The following is an 18,481-nucleotide window of genomic DNA, read 5'->3' on the forward strand; positions in this document are numbered from 1 at the left end:
GGGAGAAAAAAACCAATGTGTACTTCATTTGAACACAGAATTTGGATATAATCCTTATTTCTGTTTTTCCTTCAATGTACTTCCTTTGATCGTTTTTCTTTAGAAAATTCAGTACTGTTCATTCATAGAACTATTTTCTTCATAATGCCCATGCCATGATGTTACTATTTTAAAACTTGACAGAGTGAGAGTTTATGGGGTGAGTATTTATAGCATAAATAAATAGCAGCTTTTACAGTGCCGAATGACATAAAAGAGAACCCTCCCTCCGAATTCTGCTTATACCCTGCACTGTGTAGAACATTGCACCTGGGTAGGTAGGGGCACTTTTGGTGAAACACCCTCAGGGGTGCTGAACCGAATTCCAGGCAAGTGTAGCTACAGGTGCAGAGGCAGAGACATCTGCGTGATTATTCACTAAAAATTAATATGTAGTGATTTCACTGAAAATTTTAGTGTCATTTCATTCTGTCTGACTGCAGAGTTGCTTTCTCTGTGCAACAGTGGGTCTGGATTCCTGGTTGCTTATTCTTACTCTGATTGTGCAGACACAGATTAGACATGTCTCTCTTTGAGAAATTGTTGCATAGATGCTATCATTGTTGTGCGGTTCCTCATTGCTTCTGCTGCTATGGTTTTTGTTTTCGAAAGAGAAAAAGTGACAGTAGCTTTGGGAATATGAACTTATTTTATGCAAATTGATGGATCCTTCATTCACCACCTCTGGGAATGTCTGTAACCCTTGCACTATTTCCTTGAACACTGAATATCTGAGTTTTGTTGTTTGAGGCTTTGCCATCTAATGTTTTGGTTAGAATACTATAGCATATTTCTTTGAGCTTATACAAAGCTTTCATACAAGACTGTGCCTTTCAGATGAACATGGTATTTCTATATATTTTCCTTCTTTAGAGACATTCTTCCTAGTGGAATACACTTTTTGGTTTACATCTTTCAAAGTGTGTGTCTTGATTATTACTATGCACCATACAAACATGTATAGTTTACACAACTGTAGTGAGTTAGATGATACAGAGAACAGTGAATAGTGAAAAACAACTCTTAATGATGGTTACATTTGGTTAAGTCCTGACAAGTGCTTGTTATGTCTATCCTGACATTAAATAATGAAGATTTTTTTTTTTAGTTAGAATATCTGCATTTGTTCTACACTCATTTTGTAGTACAGAAGACTACTGCTGAAATGGCAAATAAAAACATACCAAGGCACTGACCAAATAAACATATATTTCATACATAAAAATCACATACAAAGGCATTTTTAAGAGACTTTTTAGACATTTTATCCAGAAGGATGAATTTCTTTCCATTTGAAGATAGAGTGATCTTGTATGTAGCAACTGTTATGGGAAATGGGTTGAAAAATATATATTTTTTAATAGTTTGAAAATTTTGTGGATACACGAACTTCAGTTAATACTTGTTTTCTTCTTCTCTAGATGCAAACTAAAGAGTGGACATTGCTATGTAAAACAAAAGACATTCCTTGTTCTGATGATTTTTCCTTAACAAATACCCTGGGAGAACCAGTGGCAATCAGATCTTGGACTATTGCTGGACTGCCTTCTGACATGTTTTCTATTGATAATGGCATCATTATCTCGTAAGTAAAAAAACAAACAAAAAACAAACAAAAAAAATCCAACAAAAACAATTACAATGAAAAATTTTCATTAAACAGCGTCTCACAACATGCTTTTCAGTTTTTATTTTTATAGGCAGTCTTCTGCTATATATCCAATGTAACAACCAGAGTTATAAAATGACTATAATGTTTAAGCTTATAAGAAATACTAATAATCCTTTGTAACTTGATAATGTCGAGGTTTTAAATCTGTGAATTCAGTCCACTCCTTTTCAATTCCTGTGGATTGCTATAATGATACCTTCCCCTTCTCTTCTCCCCTTTCTTTTTTTTCACAAACATACTGCACACTGGATTCAGTTTAAGACATCCTAAAATGCTTCAGGAATAGAATTTTAATGTTATTCTTGTGGTACAATCAGTAGATATGGAACTAATTCTCCTTTCAAAAGCTAAAGTTCCTTGATTTTGAAGAAATATGCTAGCATCAGGAGCTACCAAAAGGTGTTTCTGTAGAGCTACTGCAAATAATTTTGCTAATCTTTCTACGAGGGTCACATACTTTTTCCTTAAGATGGCATTGGAAATTCTGTAGATGATGTCTTGATTACTAGTCTAGACACAGCTTCCTAATTCATGTTGCCAGGTGGTAGCAGATGTTAACACCATGTGTGTAACACGTGTAGTGTGGAAGGTCCTGACATTTTGGCAGTGTTGGTTTGTGCACTAGTGAGCTGAGTCTTGCCTTTCCTGGGTCACAGGAACAAAACAACAACCAAAGGCCCAAGTATCTCTCCTCCTGAGGGCAGTCAGGGAGGTACAGAAAGTCCGAATGGAGAGAACTTCTCGTCTCCTTTCTTACAGGGGATGACTCCAACCACACATTCTTGGCAGTTTCTTCCTCTGTTTCTTGCTTTTTGTTCAATGTCCTTCTTAACTGCTTCAACAAGAAAAGGCGTGAGAGGCCTTTCCTGCCATAGTCTCTGATTTCAGAAAGGTGCTTTCACATCCATTCAGACAGGTAGAGATGGATCTTCCTCATCCCTGAGAGACTTGTGGAGAGTGGATGAAAAGTGAGAAGGTGATTCTGTACTGACAGTTTGCAGTCTGTTTTCTTGAGGGCCTCGTTCCCCCGGCTTCGATACTTCATACAGACTGGTCATTCCTGGGATCCCTCCTGGAGCAGGACGACCTGGCGTATTCCTAGACAAAAGCTATGAGAGCTTTGGGGTTTGGGTTAGTGTAGGGATCTCTTGAGTAGGCATTATGAATGGGGGGGCCACAAAGTCTTCTTTGCACCCAGTCCAGTCTGCAAAGAACTTTAAAAAAAACTATGAAAATGTTAATTCGTAGCAGAGACATGACTACATCTTTGCAGTGCTGGAATTTACTACATACTATTGATAGGTAAAAGCTCAGCAGGTGCAATTTTACCTTCCTGCTGTAATGTGGTTAGTAGGACAATAGTCTTCTCACAAGTCGAAAAACGTCCTGATAAGGAAAGGCAGCTTTATTTTCCCTTTTGAAATCCACATTGGTTTTTTTGTTGGTGGTGGTGTTGTTGTTTTAAATTTTCCCTTTTGTAATTATCTTCAGCTACATCCAATAAATTGACTTTAAATAAGTTGACTTTATCTAATGATATTTTGTTTGATCTAAAACATTTTTGAGAATTCTGCATATTTAAAGCTATTCTCATGCTTATTTGAAAAGTGAAACAAATTCTCAGGATTCCTCCTAGAAAGGAAATATGAATCCCATGAACTCTAAATCTAATATTATTGCCTTTCACTTTTAAGATGATTCTGCATTCTTATGTGGAATTCTAATATGCACCCGTCAGATACGAGAATTACATTTGTCTGGGCAGAGTTCATCTGGTGTCTATCAGTGTCACAATCAGTGCAAACACCTGTAATTTGTATGACAAGGTTTAGCACAGAAACTGCCCATGTTAATATTTTAACATCTAGAAATCCCCACAGCTCAGCTGTGATCAGCTGTAGGTGAATGTGCCTCCTGATGACTGAGATGCACCTGGCACTGGCAGTTTTGTTCAATACAGAACTGGGTGCTGACAGTAGGTGAAGCTTTATGAGCTCACATGAGCCATTAGGATTTTCATTTGGCCTTGGGTTTGTTCTGACCCTAAACAAAGGAGCTCTCGCTCTGTCCAGTGTGCTGCTAATGCATTGCTGCTGCCTTGGAGCTGTGAGGTTTTGTTCTTAGCACGGCTGAAGCTGAATTGACTGTGGAACAATGTTGCTTTATCCAGATTTCTGTTTGTGATTGCTACCCATTTATTTCACATCTCTTGGTTCTCTTTTCTGTATAATGACTAAATAATTCTTATAATGCTTTTCCATAGGTTAATGGGTGTCAAGTCTATGACAACATGTACCTAACGTGTATGCATTTATAACAACAATTTTTTGCAAAGCAGAATTAGAGAGCTATTCAAGGACAATTCGCAAACTTACACAGTGACTCCTTATGCATTCCCATCAATAAAGAAGGATTTTATTGTTGATGAAAGCTATGTGTGTTTGGCTGTTATTAGCGAAACATAACTAAAGTTATTCAGTCTTACGTATTTCCTGTCTGTTACACAGCAAGTCTGAAATGGGATAGGCTGAAAATAATATGTAAATGAAACTTTGACATAATGAGGGAAGGAAATATTGTAGGTTTTGGCTGAGGTTTTCTCAAATCTTAAATTCCTGTTTTAAAATAAACTCAAGTAAAATTATTAGGAGCAAATGACATTAATATTTTCTGCTTTAGAACATGCTTAACATGTAAGTTGACTGTGTTCAGTTTACAGTATGCAGTAGCTGTTTCACCCTGTATCATCTGACTCTTAAAATCACCTGGTTCTGTATCCCTTGAGTCTCCCTTTGGGTTCTCAGAAGCCACTGAAGCCCCTGGCAGTTGTGGAGCTCAGCAATCCTTTGGGTGCATTTTGGATCCACTGGTGAACATTGTTTCTTACAGTGAGATTGTCTTCTCCTGCTGACACTGCTGCCTCATCCAACAGATATTCAGATTTCAAATCCTCTGTTTGCTTCTCTAGACCTACAGCGTTAGCAAATCCATCCTTATCAACACTTATCCAATTACTCAACGTACTTGTAAGTTTACTAAGCCCACACTTTAACTTTCTGAATGTCTGCTTAAATGTCATGCCGTCCTGGTGGATTACAACTGTATGTCCTGAATCTCTCCATTCATTTTCCCTGTGGAAGCTTTCTTCCTTCAAGGGCAGGCTGGACAGGGTCCTTTCCAGATAACCCATTTTCCTTGCTCATTCTCCAAGGGGGAAGACAGGCATCCTTGTTTGGGTGGTGAACGGTCACTCCCGAGTCCAATGCGTGATCCCTAACTGAGAAGGAAGCTCTAGCATCCTGTGTCTAATCTCAGGCTACTGCCACACATGGGACATTTCCAGAACTTTCACTCCTAAACTTCTGCTGTCTTGCTTCCACAGCCTCCATTTTCAGTCCAAAGAACCTCAGGTGCTTGGGCTCCCTACCTCCAGATATATTCTGTTTTCTAAGGGATCCCATTTACTTGGGCACATTTTACTGTGCAGAGATTCTGCAAGCAGGATCAGTCATGATTTCTGAGTACAGAATTATTTTTTCACTAATACACATACATGATAGTTAGGACTAACACTACTAAGCTCAACATCAGTTTGCTCGTAACGGCATCAAGAGCACTTTGTAAGTCTGTGCTCGCCAGAAGCTGGCACTGATGTGGGGAAATGTTGGCCTCCATTGCATCTTGGCAAGGACTGGTTCTTGGTCTTGCTGAGCTGCCAGAGCTGACAGCAGTTGCCAAAAAATTTAAAAACAGTTTCTGCTTTTTTCTTCTTTCCGAAGTTCCATAAGATTTCTTTTTATGCTGAATCTGGGAAAAAAGGTATTGTTGGCTTTTTTCTTTGAGTAGTAGGCTATGTTATATCTGCTAACCAACTGGGATCTGACTGGGGCCCTTGATCCAAACGTTTAGGACTATATTGGAATCCTCACTTCTGCCTACCTGGCTGGGTTCTAATGGTGGTATTTTTTGCTGTGATTGTAATTGGCCATTACAATGTGTCACTAGTGTTAGATATCTTGGGTCATGTAACTACATAAGGTAGAGAATATTGTAAATATTCTGTGAAGTAGTTATTAAATCTGGCAAAAATAAAATCCAGAAGTTCTTTGTGTCCATTGCTGGTTTAGGATTAGGGATTAAAAGGTAGGTACCTTTGAATCTGTTTATGTATTTCACTTTATACTAACTCTAAATTGTCTCTTTGGTGGAAAAGTCCATTTTCATTTGAAAATGCTCACTCATGCACAAGTCTGTATAAAAGCTGTTCAAAACCTAGAGCAATCTTTTTATTTTGAAAGTGTTATAAAATTAAATGCAGTTAAATTTCCTAGGAAGTAACAAGTCTTATTCTAAGTACTTTCTTTGGAAGAGGAAAATTGTTTGTTTCTTTTTTTTAAACAATGACCTTTAAGATTCATTTGTCTGCTGTTAAATTCAGCAAGGATTGTGCCCAAGGATGTGCCTATTCATACTGTTTCATACTGATGTGCTTTTGTTTTAATGCTAGAGGGAATAAATTGCCTTAAGAAGTCCTTTTAGGTAAACATTTGAAGACCTTATGCCTCGGTTTTGAAAGTTTGTGGTTTTCCCTTCAGGAATGCAAGAAGATGGCCTCTGATGATAGATCCTCAGAGTCAAGCAAACAAATGGATAAAGAACATGGAAAAAGCCAATAATTTGCATGTCATCAAACTCAGTGACCCTCAATTTGTTACAACACTGGAAAATTGCATTCAGTTTGGAAGTCCTGGTAGGTTGACTAATGAAAGTGTGAATTACAGAAGAACCTGGAGGGGTCGCAATTAGCTAAAAAATGAAACTCCACTGAGAATCAGATGTTATCATAGTTAAGGAAAACTGAGAAATTTTTTTTCTCATTTTGAATCACATTAGTTCTATAGTAATTGAAGTCCTCAGCCCAGGTTATAAGATACTTCTTAGCACAATACAATACTCCATTTAATTTGTATCTCTTAATTGCTTTATTAGATTTGCCATGTCTTTGTTTTCATATTACGATAGTGTTATTTCTAAAAAGTAGTGTTGTTTTTATTTGGCTTTTCAAGAGCATCTACCAGATTACTAGGCTGTGATCAGTAATGATTTTAATATTCTCTGTAGGATCTTTATTGCAAGTAGTCATTATTAGCCTGAAATAGAACTAAATAAATGAAATACAAAGTTACAACTCCAGCTATTTTTCAATGATTAACCAGACTACAAGTAAATAAAGGGATTATTCATTATCCATTATTTATTTCTTGATTTTTACGATCTCAAATGCTTATAGTGAAAACAGGGGCAGACTTAGTTACCCCAAATTATATCTGTGGTGTGTGGCATTTAATTTGTTGTTACTTCCCTTTTTAAAAATGGTAGCCTTCAACTGCTGTTCTAAGCCATTGGCAGCAGTAATAATGATAGCATTTCAGTGGCTTTTTTTGCAAATTGGTATACTATTTAGAAGAAATGAAAGGTACATTTTGTTGATTCATTTTTCAAGCAGCCAAAAACCCTCAGAAATGTTAACCTTATCTCTAGATGTTGCTCAATTAATATTTCTATTGTTTGCACACAGTAAATACACATTATACATACTTATTGAAAAGAACAGTCAATTATTAATATAAATGCCAGGAAAGTCCTACTAATTCTTATGTTATTTTGAAGTGCTACTGGAGAATGTTGGAGAAGAACTCGATCCTATCCTAGAGCCACTGTTGCTCAAACAGACATTTAAGCAGTCAGGGAGTATATGCATCTGTCTTGGAGACTCCACTATCGAGTACGCTCCCGAATTCCGCTTTTATATTACAACTAAGATGAGAAATCCACATTATCTTCCTGAAACATCTGTTAAGGTGAGAGCTTGCAAAATGGATGTGCAAGTCTATTTTAATTTTAAAATCATTCTGTGGTTAAAACCAAGGAAGAATTTCTGGCATTTGCTTACTCCTCCCCTGCCAATGCTGGGGTTTTTTTTCACGCTGCTAGAAGACTGGTATCGTGCGCTGACATTGCTCAGATCTTATACTTCACCTTGCAATGCTGTCATTCTTTCATACTGTCAGGAATTTAATTAATGAATTGATTTTAACACCTTTCCCAGTCTGTATCTCCTGATGCTATTTGGTCACCTTTTAGTATAAAAATATTTACTTAACGTTATAGTCACCTCACATGCAAAATCCACATTAGGCTTTCACATTCGTGATTTTTATCCATAGTGTAGTTATGAATGGTAGTCTGAGCAATTCCTGGCATTGTGCCTTCTTTATAGCATAAAATATATTTACAGAATTATATATTTGATAACTATAGCTATTCCTATTTTTCTGTTAGGACAGAAAAATAGTTGGTTTCGTGCTTAAAAGAACAAATCTGGTGTTTCAGTCTTTCTGAAGTTGCTCAGGAGATGTATTCCCCCTTTTATTTATTATTCTTTTTGAAGAACTGTTTATAGAAAGGTATTGCATATGTACACCGTGGTTCAACATTGACTATACTGAAACACAAAACCTTGATATCAAAACTTTTAAAACCATTATGAATGTCAGTAAAATGAACAGGAAGTTGTTTCAACAGTGAAAGAGTACTGCTGCAGGGAAAATGGACAAGAGTTAATGAAAGGGAATAACTTCTGTTCATTTCAGTGCAAGAACACAGATATGCTATCTGTCTTCCAAATTTTTTTTCAGATGAGGCTTACTATAACAAAAAAACTATGAGTGATGTATTTTAAGAAAGTTAAAATACTACCCTTCCTAATTTTGCAAGCAAAACTCATGGAAAAAAAAGCCTCAAATATTTGGCCAACTTCTAGTTGTCATTAGTGGCAGAAGCAAATCAAGACCAATTAACTTCACAGGTATTAGATTCCATATTCTAACCAATCAGTATGTTCAAGGCAAACATTCTTTTGAAACACAAGTCAATGGTATCCGTACCCACCAAAAAAGCCTAAAGAGAATCTGTAGTCACTATTCCAATGAATTGAAACCAATATTTTCATCAGTCTTAATGATGGGTAAGTAGATAATTTTCTTGGTTTTGAACTCCATGCATCGAACTATTTTCTAGCCTTCTGCTGGTTAAACTATTGCTTCCCTTTCTCCTGTAAAATATTGTCCATTTCGTCACTTCTTCAGCAAGAACACATGGGCTTTTCCAGATACATTATAAATATGGCATGGGAATTGTTTTAAACAGTAAGTGTTTTTCCAGCCACTTTCCAATGAAAAAGAGAACATGATGCTATCTTTATTCTAGGACAGTAATAAGGATACTAATATCCCTGTACTAATAACACCACAAGTTGCATGTGAACAAGGCCATTAAAGAGAGAAAACTTAGGCAGCAGACATAATGATGTTCATTTGTGTTATATGGACCAGTCACTTGAAGCACTGATATTCAAAGTTTCCACGTACAGGGGAAAGAATGAAATTCTATAAATTCTTTTCACATCCCTTTAATGTTTATTTTTCCACATTAAGCCTGGAGTTTGCTTTCTAACACATCAGCTTAAACCCTCAGCTGCAATTCATTTCCTCTCCAAGTTTGGTTGAGCATATGACATGGTCTTATACAAACTTCATCTTGTAAATGAAGCAGCATTTTAATTGCATCCGTCCAGACCTATGCTATCTTTCCAAACCTGTTTCTTCTACCAGGTGACATTATTGAACTTCATGATAACTTCAGAAGGAATGCAGGATCAGCTGCTGGGAATTGTAGTTGCAAGAGAAAGGCCAGATCTTGAAGAAGAAAAACAAGCCCTCATCCTTCAAGGGGCTGAGAATAAAAGGTATTGAGAGAAGCTCCCTTACTAGGGACAGATGCAGGTTGCAGTTTAAGGAAATACAATCATGGGAAATACATTTCAGAGACCACGTTTTTGTTTGATTTAACAGGAAATTCAAGATTGCCCAAACTTAGACTTCTGTTGTTTTTTAGGCTGATTTGGGTGCACGCTTCTACTCATATTCCTATTGGTTGTGCCTTTCTTTTTCTGATGTGGTTTTGTATTTCTGGTCTTATTAGAAAATGCTGAATTGTGCATTGTGTAATTGCAAAATGTAACTCTCAGTCCTGTCCTCTGTCTGTTTTTACGTGTCCCTTCCATGATGCTGGCATACAATTTGCTGTCCTCACAAATTTGGATTAGATACTAATGGTTGTGTGTTAGATTTGCACTGATTGTACACAGCAAAGGGCATGTTTTCCCATGGGTCAAGGCATGAAATGTGCGGTATTCCAAGTGGTTTGTCACTTCCTCCCTTGACCATCCATTTTTAGCCTGAAAGTGGCTACTTTTTCTTAAATTTAAGAGAAGGTTTAATGAGGAAAAAAGGTGTTGCTATTTAAGTGGCATATCATGAATAGAAGCTATATGTTGTCTTGTTTTATAGAAACTATCAGAAAACAGCTGTAATTTTCATATGTGAAAAATCTTCTATAATATTTTAGGCAGCTAAAAGAAATAGAAGACAAGATTTTAGAAGTTCTTTCAGCCTCAGAAGGAAATATTTTGGAGGATGAAACTGCTATTAAGATATTGTCGTCTTCCAAAGTTCTGGCTAATGAGATTTCTGAAAAGCAAGCTGTAGCTGAAGAGACGGAGAAGAAGATTGATGCTACTCGTATGGGCTATCGGCCTATTGCCATCCATTCATCAGTCTTGTTTTTTACGATTGCTGATCTAGCCAACATTGAGCCCATGTACCAGTATTCACTCATGTGGTTCATTAACCTTTTCATCATGTCTATAGATAATTCAGAGCAATCAGAAGTTTTACAATCAAGGTAAGAGTGATGATCACCAATTCCAAACGGTGAATTTATTCATAGTTAGTCCAGAAATGTTACTGTAACTTCTCCAAAGTCTATAGTCTCAGGCACTATACTTTGAAATGTTTTTGGCACAGCTATGTGTCAGATACTGTTTTCTGGAAAATAATTTATTAATAGAAACTAAATGGTACAATATATTACAAGTGCAACACATTTCACTATTTCTATTGAGTAATTGTTTGTGAAATTACTAAGTATCAGTTAGATAAAAATGCTCCACCTGCTTTGATTTTGCATTTCCTTTCATGTAGTGACTTTGTATGTCTTCAAGAAACAGGCAAGAAACTTTTTCAGACAACTGGTGAGGGAGAATGAAGTCTCGTGACTGGGGCTCTTGGCTGTGGAGTGTGCCAGGCAGCAGTTCTGAACCCAACCACTTTTAAAACTGTTTGATTCTTGTTTTATACTGAAGGTGCCCCCCCTTCTTCCAGCTTGTTCATGAGAACAGGAGAAACTGCAATCTTTAATAACCTGAATTTTTTTCACATGTGATTGACCTCACTATTATGAACCCATTAGGATGATTCAAAATATACCTTTGAAGTGAATTATCTACACAGAGCTGGTTTAAAGAAAGTTTTTCAGTACTCTATCACATCAGTTACTAAATCCTGCTTCAGTGTCTTTATTTGATCTTCAAATCACAGAGCATTGCTTCTGTTACTTAGCTACTTGCATGTTCCTCAAATGAACAAAGGATGGGAGACGGAAACTGCTCTCCCAATTTGTATATAGAAATTTTTTCTAGTTAATATTGCAAGTAGCCATTTGGGGATTAGCCATTACAGTCAATATTTTATTTAAATATGAGTAAGTTGTAGTAGCTGGTAAGGCAGTACTTAGTGTGTAGTTTAATATATAGTGTTCAGTTTAGTAGCATACTGTTAGGTAGGATATTTTTTCATTAGAATTTAGACAAGGTCTGGCCACTCAGTCTAGTATAACTGTATTATCAAACATACTGCTACTAATCATTTCAGTCAGAGCTTAATCTTTTGGTGTCATATTTGAAACTGCATTCAAGGTAGCCTTTTACCAATAAGGCAATCTGTGTTCTGTAAACTTAGCTCTTGAACTTTAAATCTTACTCTTTTGTATCTCAAAACAACCTCCTGTGTGCCTAAATGAAAGTAAGCAATAAATAAAATAATCTCATTTTCATTCAGCACCTTCCTGTCAGCAGGAATATAAAGATACAGGAACTGAATCCCAGCTGACAGTGTGCGTCCCCAGGGAATGATTGGTGTAAGCCCATTTTGATAATTTTGCCCAGTGAAGGCAGAGGAAGACAGACTCAGAAAATTCTCTGTGAATTAATAATTCACATCAGACTGTTTGTCTTGGGCTGTCTTCACTAGTCAGATATTTTTTAATGCAGCCTCTGCTGAGATTTTTTTTTTGATCATTCTTTTCTCATGCAAACCATGCTACTTCTGTAACTTGAGTTTACATTTTGTCTCACAGCTATCTTTGTGTCACTATTTTGTGTATAAATTGTGTCTATATCTGTTTAACTGATAAGCAATCATTAATTTTGAAAGGAATTAAAAAGCTAATAAAAAACAGGAGCGTTTATTACAATAATAATATTAAAAATAGTCTATTTCTTGTCAGTTTAATGGAAGAAAACAAATCTAGATTGAAACGCAAGACTAAAAAGGAGACATGGATCAAACAACATAGGTTGCTTTCAATCTTATCTCTTATCAAAAGCTTTACACTTTTCAATTCTAATGGATCACGCATAGGTTTTAGAATGGTTCCCATGTCTGAACTGCAGGAACACCCTCTGAGTACCTCCCTGCCAAGGGACTGGTGACTCTGGAACTTGGAAAAAAGCCACAGCACCCCTGCACATCTTTGTCACTGCCTTGAAAGAAGGATTTGAAGTAGTTGTGCAAATTCAGACACTGCATTTCTAACCACCCCAAGGGACTTTTCCTTATTTTGACTAGGTATTCAAGGTATTCAAACGTAAACCTTTACAAAACAACAGATGGCCTCCTTGTTTTGTGTTTAAAGAAATGATTGGTAATAAATCAGGGAGTTTTAACTAAATTTGTATTACAGCATATTAAGGATAACCTTGAAAGATGGATTGTTTTGATTTTGGCCCTGGTATTTATATTCATAATGAATTTTAAAATTGCTGCTCTTTTGTGCCCCTCCCAAAAGGAACCTCTCACTTCCTCTGAAAATCATGTGTTACTGAGATGTGTTTCATGTTATTTTGCTCTCACAATGACACATTCATTTAATGATTGCTTTGGGGTAATTGACTGGAGATTTTATTAGAATAAAGGACATGTGAATGGTTTTTAACAGATTTCCAGAGGGCACCACTTTAGAGTGATATTAATGGAAGATTTTTTTTTTCTCAACACCTGTAGGTTGAAGATTCTCAAGGATCATTTTACTTACTCACTATATGTCAATGTCTGTCGCTCCCTCTTTGAAAAGGACAAGCTGCTCTTCTCTTTTTGTCTAACTGTGAATCTCCTGAAATATGAAAGATTGGTCAGTATTTAAAAATAATTTGCAGTTTGATATGAGATACAAACTGTCAGTAATAGGAACATACAGGATAAGAATAGAAAGTAATAATAATGGGACCCTGTTCTCCTATTCACAGGGACTTCAATTTACAAATTCAAGCCATCAAAGAAATTTTGAGATAAAGGAGTATTGTGAAAGGAATGAGACATTGATAGACTGATATTTTGTTTTTCTATTTAGACTTGCGTTATAGGAAAAGGTTGCAAAAGGCATGGTTCCGTCAAATATTTCCAGTATTTTTTTTCCTTCAACATTTTGGGATTTGAAGAACGGGTGTAAAAATGTCATCAGTTAACATTGTTCATTCCCCAAGTTAGGAATGCAGATGAATCTTCAGACTGGCTCATATCTTGGTTTCCTGATTGCTTAAATTCTTGTTTAACTGAAAACCAGATACTGAACACTTTGGAAATAAGCTTTTAGTAGTGATATAGAAGCTTTTTCAACTAATGCAAGAATTCAGATAAAGGTATTCATTTCCTACATAATTTACTAAAACCAATAGATGTTATTTATGTAGTCCTACGAGCAATGTTTTTTTATTGCAGATTGATGAGGATGAGTGGAAATTTCTGTTGACTGGAGGCATAGGTTTGGACAATCCCTTTTCTAATCCATGTACCTGGCTTCCTCCAAAATCGTGGGATGAAATTTGTCGACTAGAAGATTTGTCACACTTCACAAATATTCGTGAGGATTTTACGCGACTGAAGGATGGATGGAAACTGGTGTATGACAGCATGGTATGTTAACATCCATGATTGCTTGCATTCCTAAGCTAATTAACACATGGATAATATTTATTCAGGGAGAAGAAAGTGTATGGTTCTTACATAGTTGAATGTAAATATTTAAGCGAATGGTGTGTAATAGTATATTATTGCCAGTTTGTCAGGTGGATTCTGAATAGCAAGTCAGGATTTGAGTTGAATTTGGAGGGAAAAAATGCAACAAAACCTGGAGTGGTAAGGTGACAGTGACATTTGCTAAACTTAAGGCAAACACTGTCCCTTGTAACTCCCTACATTTGTTTAGCATACTTTGAGGATGCCTTTTCATACTGTTACGCGGCATGCTGCTTTCCTGGATATGTGTAAAGAAAAAAAAAAAAATATTTCCATGTCAAGAAACTAGTGTGGGGTTCAGGAGACCTGTGTTCTGTTCCCAACTCTGGCAGTGACCTGAAGATATGTGCATGAATGACTGACTTTGTGTTTATCCAACTTCATCACTGTTTCCTTAAAATCTAGGCTCTTTAGATGAATTCTACTCCACATTTGGACACTTGATTCATCTTTAATCTTACTATCAACTCCTTTATTTTATCACACTCTCTTTTGTTTCTTGATAGGCAGTATGTTCATCATCAACATACCTCCTGAAGACATGATTTAAAAAGTTATCCTCCTTTCCTGCTTGCACCATATCTGACCATAACCACTTCCATATGCAGCTAATACTGTCTGTTTGTGCTTTTCTCACTGTTAACTTAAATAATGAAAATTTATCACCAATAGTCAGTCAAATGATCCAGGACCTCTTACACCTCTTTCAGAAAAACGAATGATGTGTTGTATTCATGGTAAATGTCAAAGATTTAGAAATCCTTTCTGTTTAACAAATGGCCTGAAAGTATGCAGAGAGGAAAAGAATGGATTTTTGATTGGAAATGCTCATAAATGTACACTGAGACATTAAAGAAGCTAAGCAGCTGCAGCTCCTTCAGTTGTCCAGATTGCAGGAACCAGGCAAGTTATAGAGCTAACGCTTTCCTTGGTCATTTACAAAAAGATAGAGTAAGTTGAGGGCTTTAGTTCTTCTTTGGGAAATAGTTGCTTGGGAAATGAACAGAGAAATGTTGGCATTTGAAAAGCAGATTGAGGGAGGGGCACTATTTTGTGATGCATTTTGAGATGATAGTTTTTTGAAGCAATGCCTGTTATAAAGGAAAGGTGCTGACTTTGAGAAGTAAAGATTCCAGATGTGTGTGATAGCTCTGTGTGCACTCACACGGCCAGACTGAAATAAGTAGAAAATCCTTCATTTAAGTGGAATTCAATAAAATGAGAGCTATAGAATCAGGTCATCAATTAACTGATAAAGAACCCAATAAAGAGTAACACTGAAGCCAGGAACATTCAGTTATGGAAACCTGAGTGCAAGATCAAAAGGAGCAGCACTATCTATTGCTGTCCTCATACAGAAGAGTTGCTATGCCTTTTACTTGTTATGTGAAACCATTTTCATGACCTCTCTAGCTTTCATGCTAGTACTTTCATGTGAATACACTAAAATTTTCAAAAATGCCAGTTCATAATGGGTCTTGGGGAAGATGCCTTTTTTGATGACTGTGGGTTTTTTCTTACTGCTCTAGTTTATCCTCAGTAATATGCAACCGGCTCTTTTTCCTGTCTAGTTAGTGATGCACGAATATAAATAAAGGGCAGTTTCATGCCTGTGTGCATGTGTGTTAAAGAGGGAAGGCACAGGAATCAAGTGTTGCTTGAGCCACTTTGTCATCAGCAGTCATAGACTGAATATACCTGTTTTTCAAAGGAGTTTGAGATGCATTTTTCCTCTCCTCCTCCACCTCCTGCTGTAGATCAGGTTGCTTTGAGAAGTAGGGGAGACCTGACTTCAACTCCCCAGTTCAAGGATTCCATGTGTTTTATCTGAAGTTGTGTTGCATATCTTGGAGTAGGGACTGAAACTCTTGTCCTCTAGCTGGCTGACCTGTTCTCAAAGCTACTGGTGCATCTCTTCTCCTGCAGAAGAGTTTTAGCACTCAATGGAGTCTTCAGTGCAACCTGCACTCCTCAGTGTTTCCTCATTCACACATTTTTCCAGAAACCTTGCAAGTTTTTAGCTAAACTCTTCAACAGCTGTTAGAGATGTCATTCTGCGGTACCTATTTTTCCCATGTATTAATACAAAAATAGTGCGGCATTCTGGATTCCGATCTGAAACTAAGTGCCTGGAAGTTGGGGAAGGAGGGAGCCAGGCTCCAGATCCTTAGCAGAACATGAGTTCCATCATGATTTGATTTTCTAAATCCATGCTGCTCAGAATGCAGCTTGTGCAGGTCTGTCTGCATCGCTCTGTGCCAAGCCTTCCCAGCCCAAGAGGTCACCAGCAGAACTGGAACACCGGTTTCCAGCCAGGCACACCTCACTTGCACTCTGCTCCAGTCTAACAAGACGTTCACATGCCCCACAGCCACGGCTGCTCCCATCTGGTACCTGCAGTGACAACATGATGGCTGGATTATTCTTGGACCATTGACAAGTTAACGGGTCTGGGGCATTGTTTTAACTTGATTTTCTGATTCTTGTTTCCCAGCACTCATTTTCTGCATTCAGATGCAACCTAACTCATGGTTATCATGTGATACTGTAATGTAATTGTCCCTGATTATATGGTTACCATTGTAATACTGAAGACTGACACCGTAATTCAGGTCTAACAGAAGGAGGGGGGTAAAGTGCATTTTCAGGTTTCCTCCAGCTCATTCCTTCTCCGTTTTTTAGAGAAGAACTTTGGGTTATTGTCTTTTACACGCTTAAAAATTACCATAACTTCTCTACTACAAGAGAAGCTTCTTAGATAAACATATATTTAAAGCTTAAAAAAAAAAAATTTTGTTTTTAAAAAAAGCTTTAAAAAGCTTTAAGCATGTCAACCCTATTTCTGTAGATTAAGAAAAAGACACATGATGGATTGATGTGTCAAGTCAAAAGGCAATTTATTCTCACTATTGGTAATTCACAAATGCTTTAAAGAACATTGAAATACATATGTTTTTAGGATCCCCAGCATGAGAATTTTCCTGGAAAGTGGCAAGACAAGTTGGGGGAGTTCCAAAGGATGCTCATCATTCGCTGCCTGCGACCTGACAAAGTATGTACAAAACTTTTGCCTTATCCAGAAAGGCCTGTCCATTTGGAAACCAAAAGTATTTGCGAGTATGCATTTCAGCTGTGTTGTCTACAACCATTCTGCCCCAGTCAGTCATAAAGGGAAGAGGAATTAATGAGATTTCAAAAAAACAGCAAGTATGAAATGGTAATGAAAAAACTTATTGAAACAGAAGGGTAGGTCTTTTAGCTTTTGTTAAGTTGCGGTGCACACACCAAACTCGCCCGAGCTCTTCCTCCTTGAGACTGTCTGACAAACCTTGTGACTTTACTTTCTCAGTACACCTGCTATTTTTGCTCCTACAGCTTTTTTGGTGGACGTCACTATTTATGGTAAATTTTGTCTGACCCAGGGAGATAATTTAAGGGTAAGGAGGAGTGCAGGTAATGTAGGTGTTTAAAGGTACCAATTATTGCAGACACACAGATACATTTTCTTCTATGGAAAGTGTTTTGAGGCAGAACTATTCTGATTTGAGTCTGTCTAGCTGTAAGGATGGAATATAGCACAGATCACAAGAGATGCTTATAGTTGTGAATCTTTATTCCAAAAAAAAAGTCAACCTACTACAAACCAGAATTTGCACAGACAATTTTTCACGCAATCAGAGGCTAGTGGGACTACTGTTAGTCCACACTGGGGTATAATGACAAAGGTTAAGTTTGAAAGTAAGTAAAGACACAGGTGAGTTGATGAGCAGAACAATCAAGATAAATTAAGTATTGGAAATTTTTTCATCTGTGCCACATTCTGTGTACTCAGTCACACTATATACTTATTAACTGAAAGCACCTGTGCTAATGCAGTATCAAATTACAGATTTTATTATCAAAACGTCAAACATGGAAGTTAAAAACTCTAGTTACAAATACAGCAATTTTACAGATAACATTTTAAAAAATATCATACCTGATTGTGACCAAAGTGTTTGAATTAACATTGCTATTTGTAACCTTTCATATTTCTTGAATTCCGTGTTCAGAGATGAAATCTTAGTATCACATTTGCAAATACTAGTTCATTTCTTTAAAGGGGAGGTGGTTATTGTAAAATATTCTAGGCTGTGTCCAGAGATAGAATGAATGGTGATATTTGAAAGAATTATATCTGTAAGGGTTTACAAGATCAAAGCATTAAGCGGTCATTTTATAAGTGTCTCTCATGTTGGTACAGAGCCCAGTTCACTTCAGCAGGAAGATTAAACACCAGTGTTTACAAGACTGCTGTCCACAGCAGTTTTCTTACCCAAGATCTTCACACCTTTGAAAGGTGTTGCATTTGGGACCTGAAACTTGACTTCCTTTCCATAATACAGGTGGCGTAAGTGCAGAAAAAATCCAGCTTCCTATAGCAGCATGTGAGTCTGTCCAGATGTGGTGACAGAAATGAGAGGAAGGATCTTTTGCCGAGCACTTCTGATTTCAGCCCTCTTAGAGCATCTTCAAG

General features: G+C 37.0%; 1 protein-coding gene across 1 annotated transcript in view; it reads left to right on the forward strand.

Annotated features, from left to right (window-relative positions):
- DNAH7 (dynein axonemal heavy chain 7) overlaps window positions 1-18,481 on the forward strand; it is a 103,255-nt gene that overhangs the window by 73,578 nt on the left and 11,196 nt on the right. The window contains exons 46-53 of the mRNA XM_065638272.1: window positions 1,461-1,624; window positions 6,307-6,461; window positions 7,382-7,572; window positions 9,385-9,518; window positions 10,181-10,516; window positions 12,955-13,081; window positions 13,669-13,863; window positions 16,925-17,017. Of these exons, the coding sequence (XP_065494344.1) occupies window positions 1,461-1,624; window positions 6,307-6,461; window positions 7,382-7,572; window positions 9,385-9,518; window positions 10,181-10,516; window positions 12,955-13,081; window positions 13,669-13,863; window positions 16,925-17,017 (1,395 nt within the window). The remainder of the gene's footprint in view (window positions 1-1,460; window positions 1,625-6,306; window positions 6,462-7,381; window positions 7,573-9,384; window positions 9,519-10,180; window positions 10,517-12,954; window positions 13,082-13,668; window positions 13,864-16,924; window positions 17,018-18,481) is intronic.

This window comes from Caloenas nicobarica, chromosome 6 (assembly GCF_036013445.1).
Source record: "Caloenas nicobarica isolate bCalNic1 chromosome 6, bCalNic1.hap1, whole genome shotgun sequence".
NCBI classification, from domain to species: Eukaryota; Metazoa; Chordata; class Aves; order Columbiformes; family Columbidae; genus Caloenas; species Caloenas nicobarica.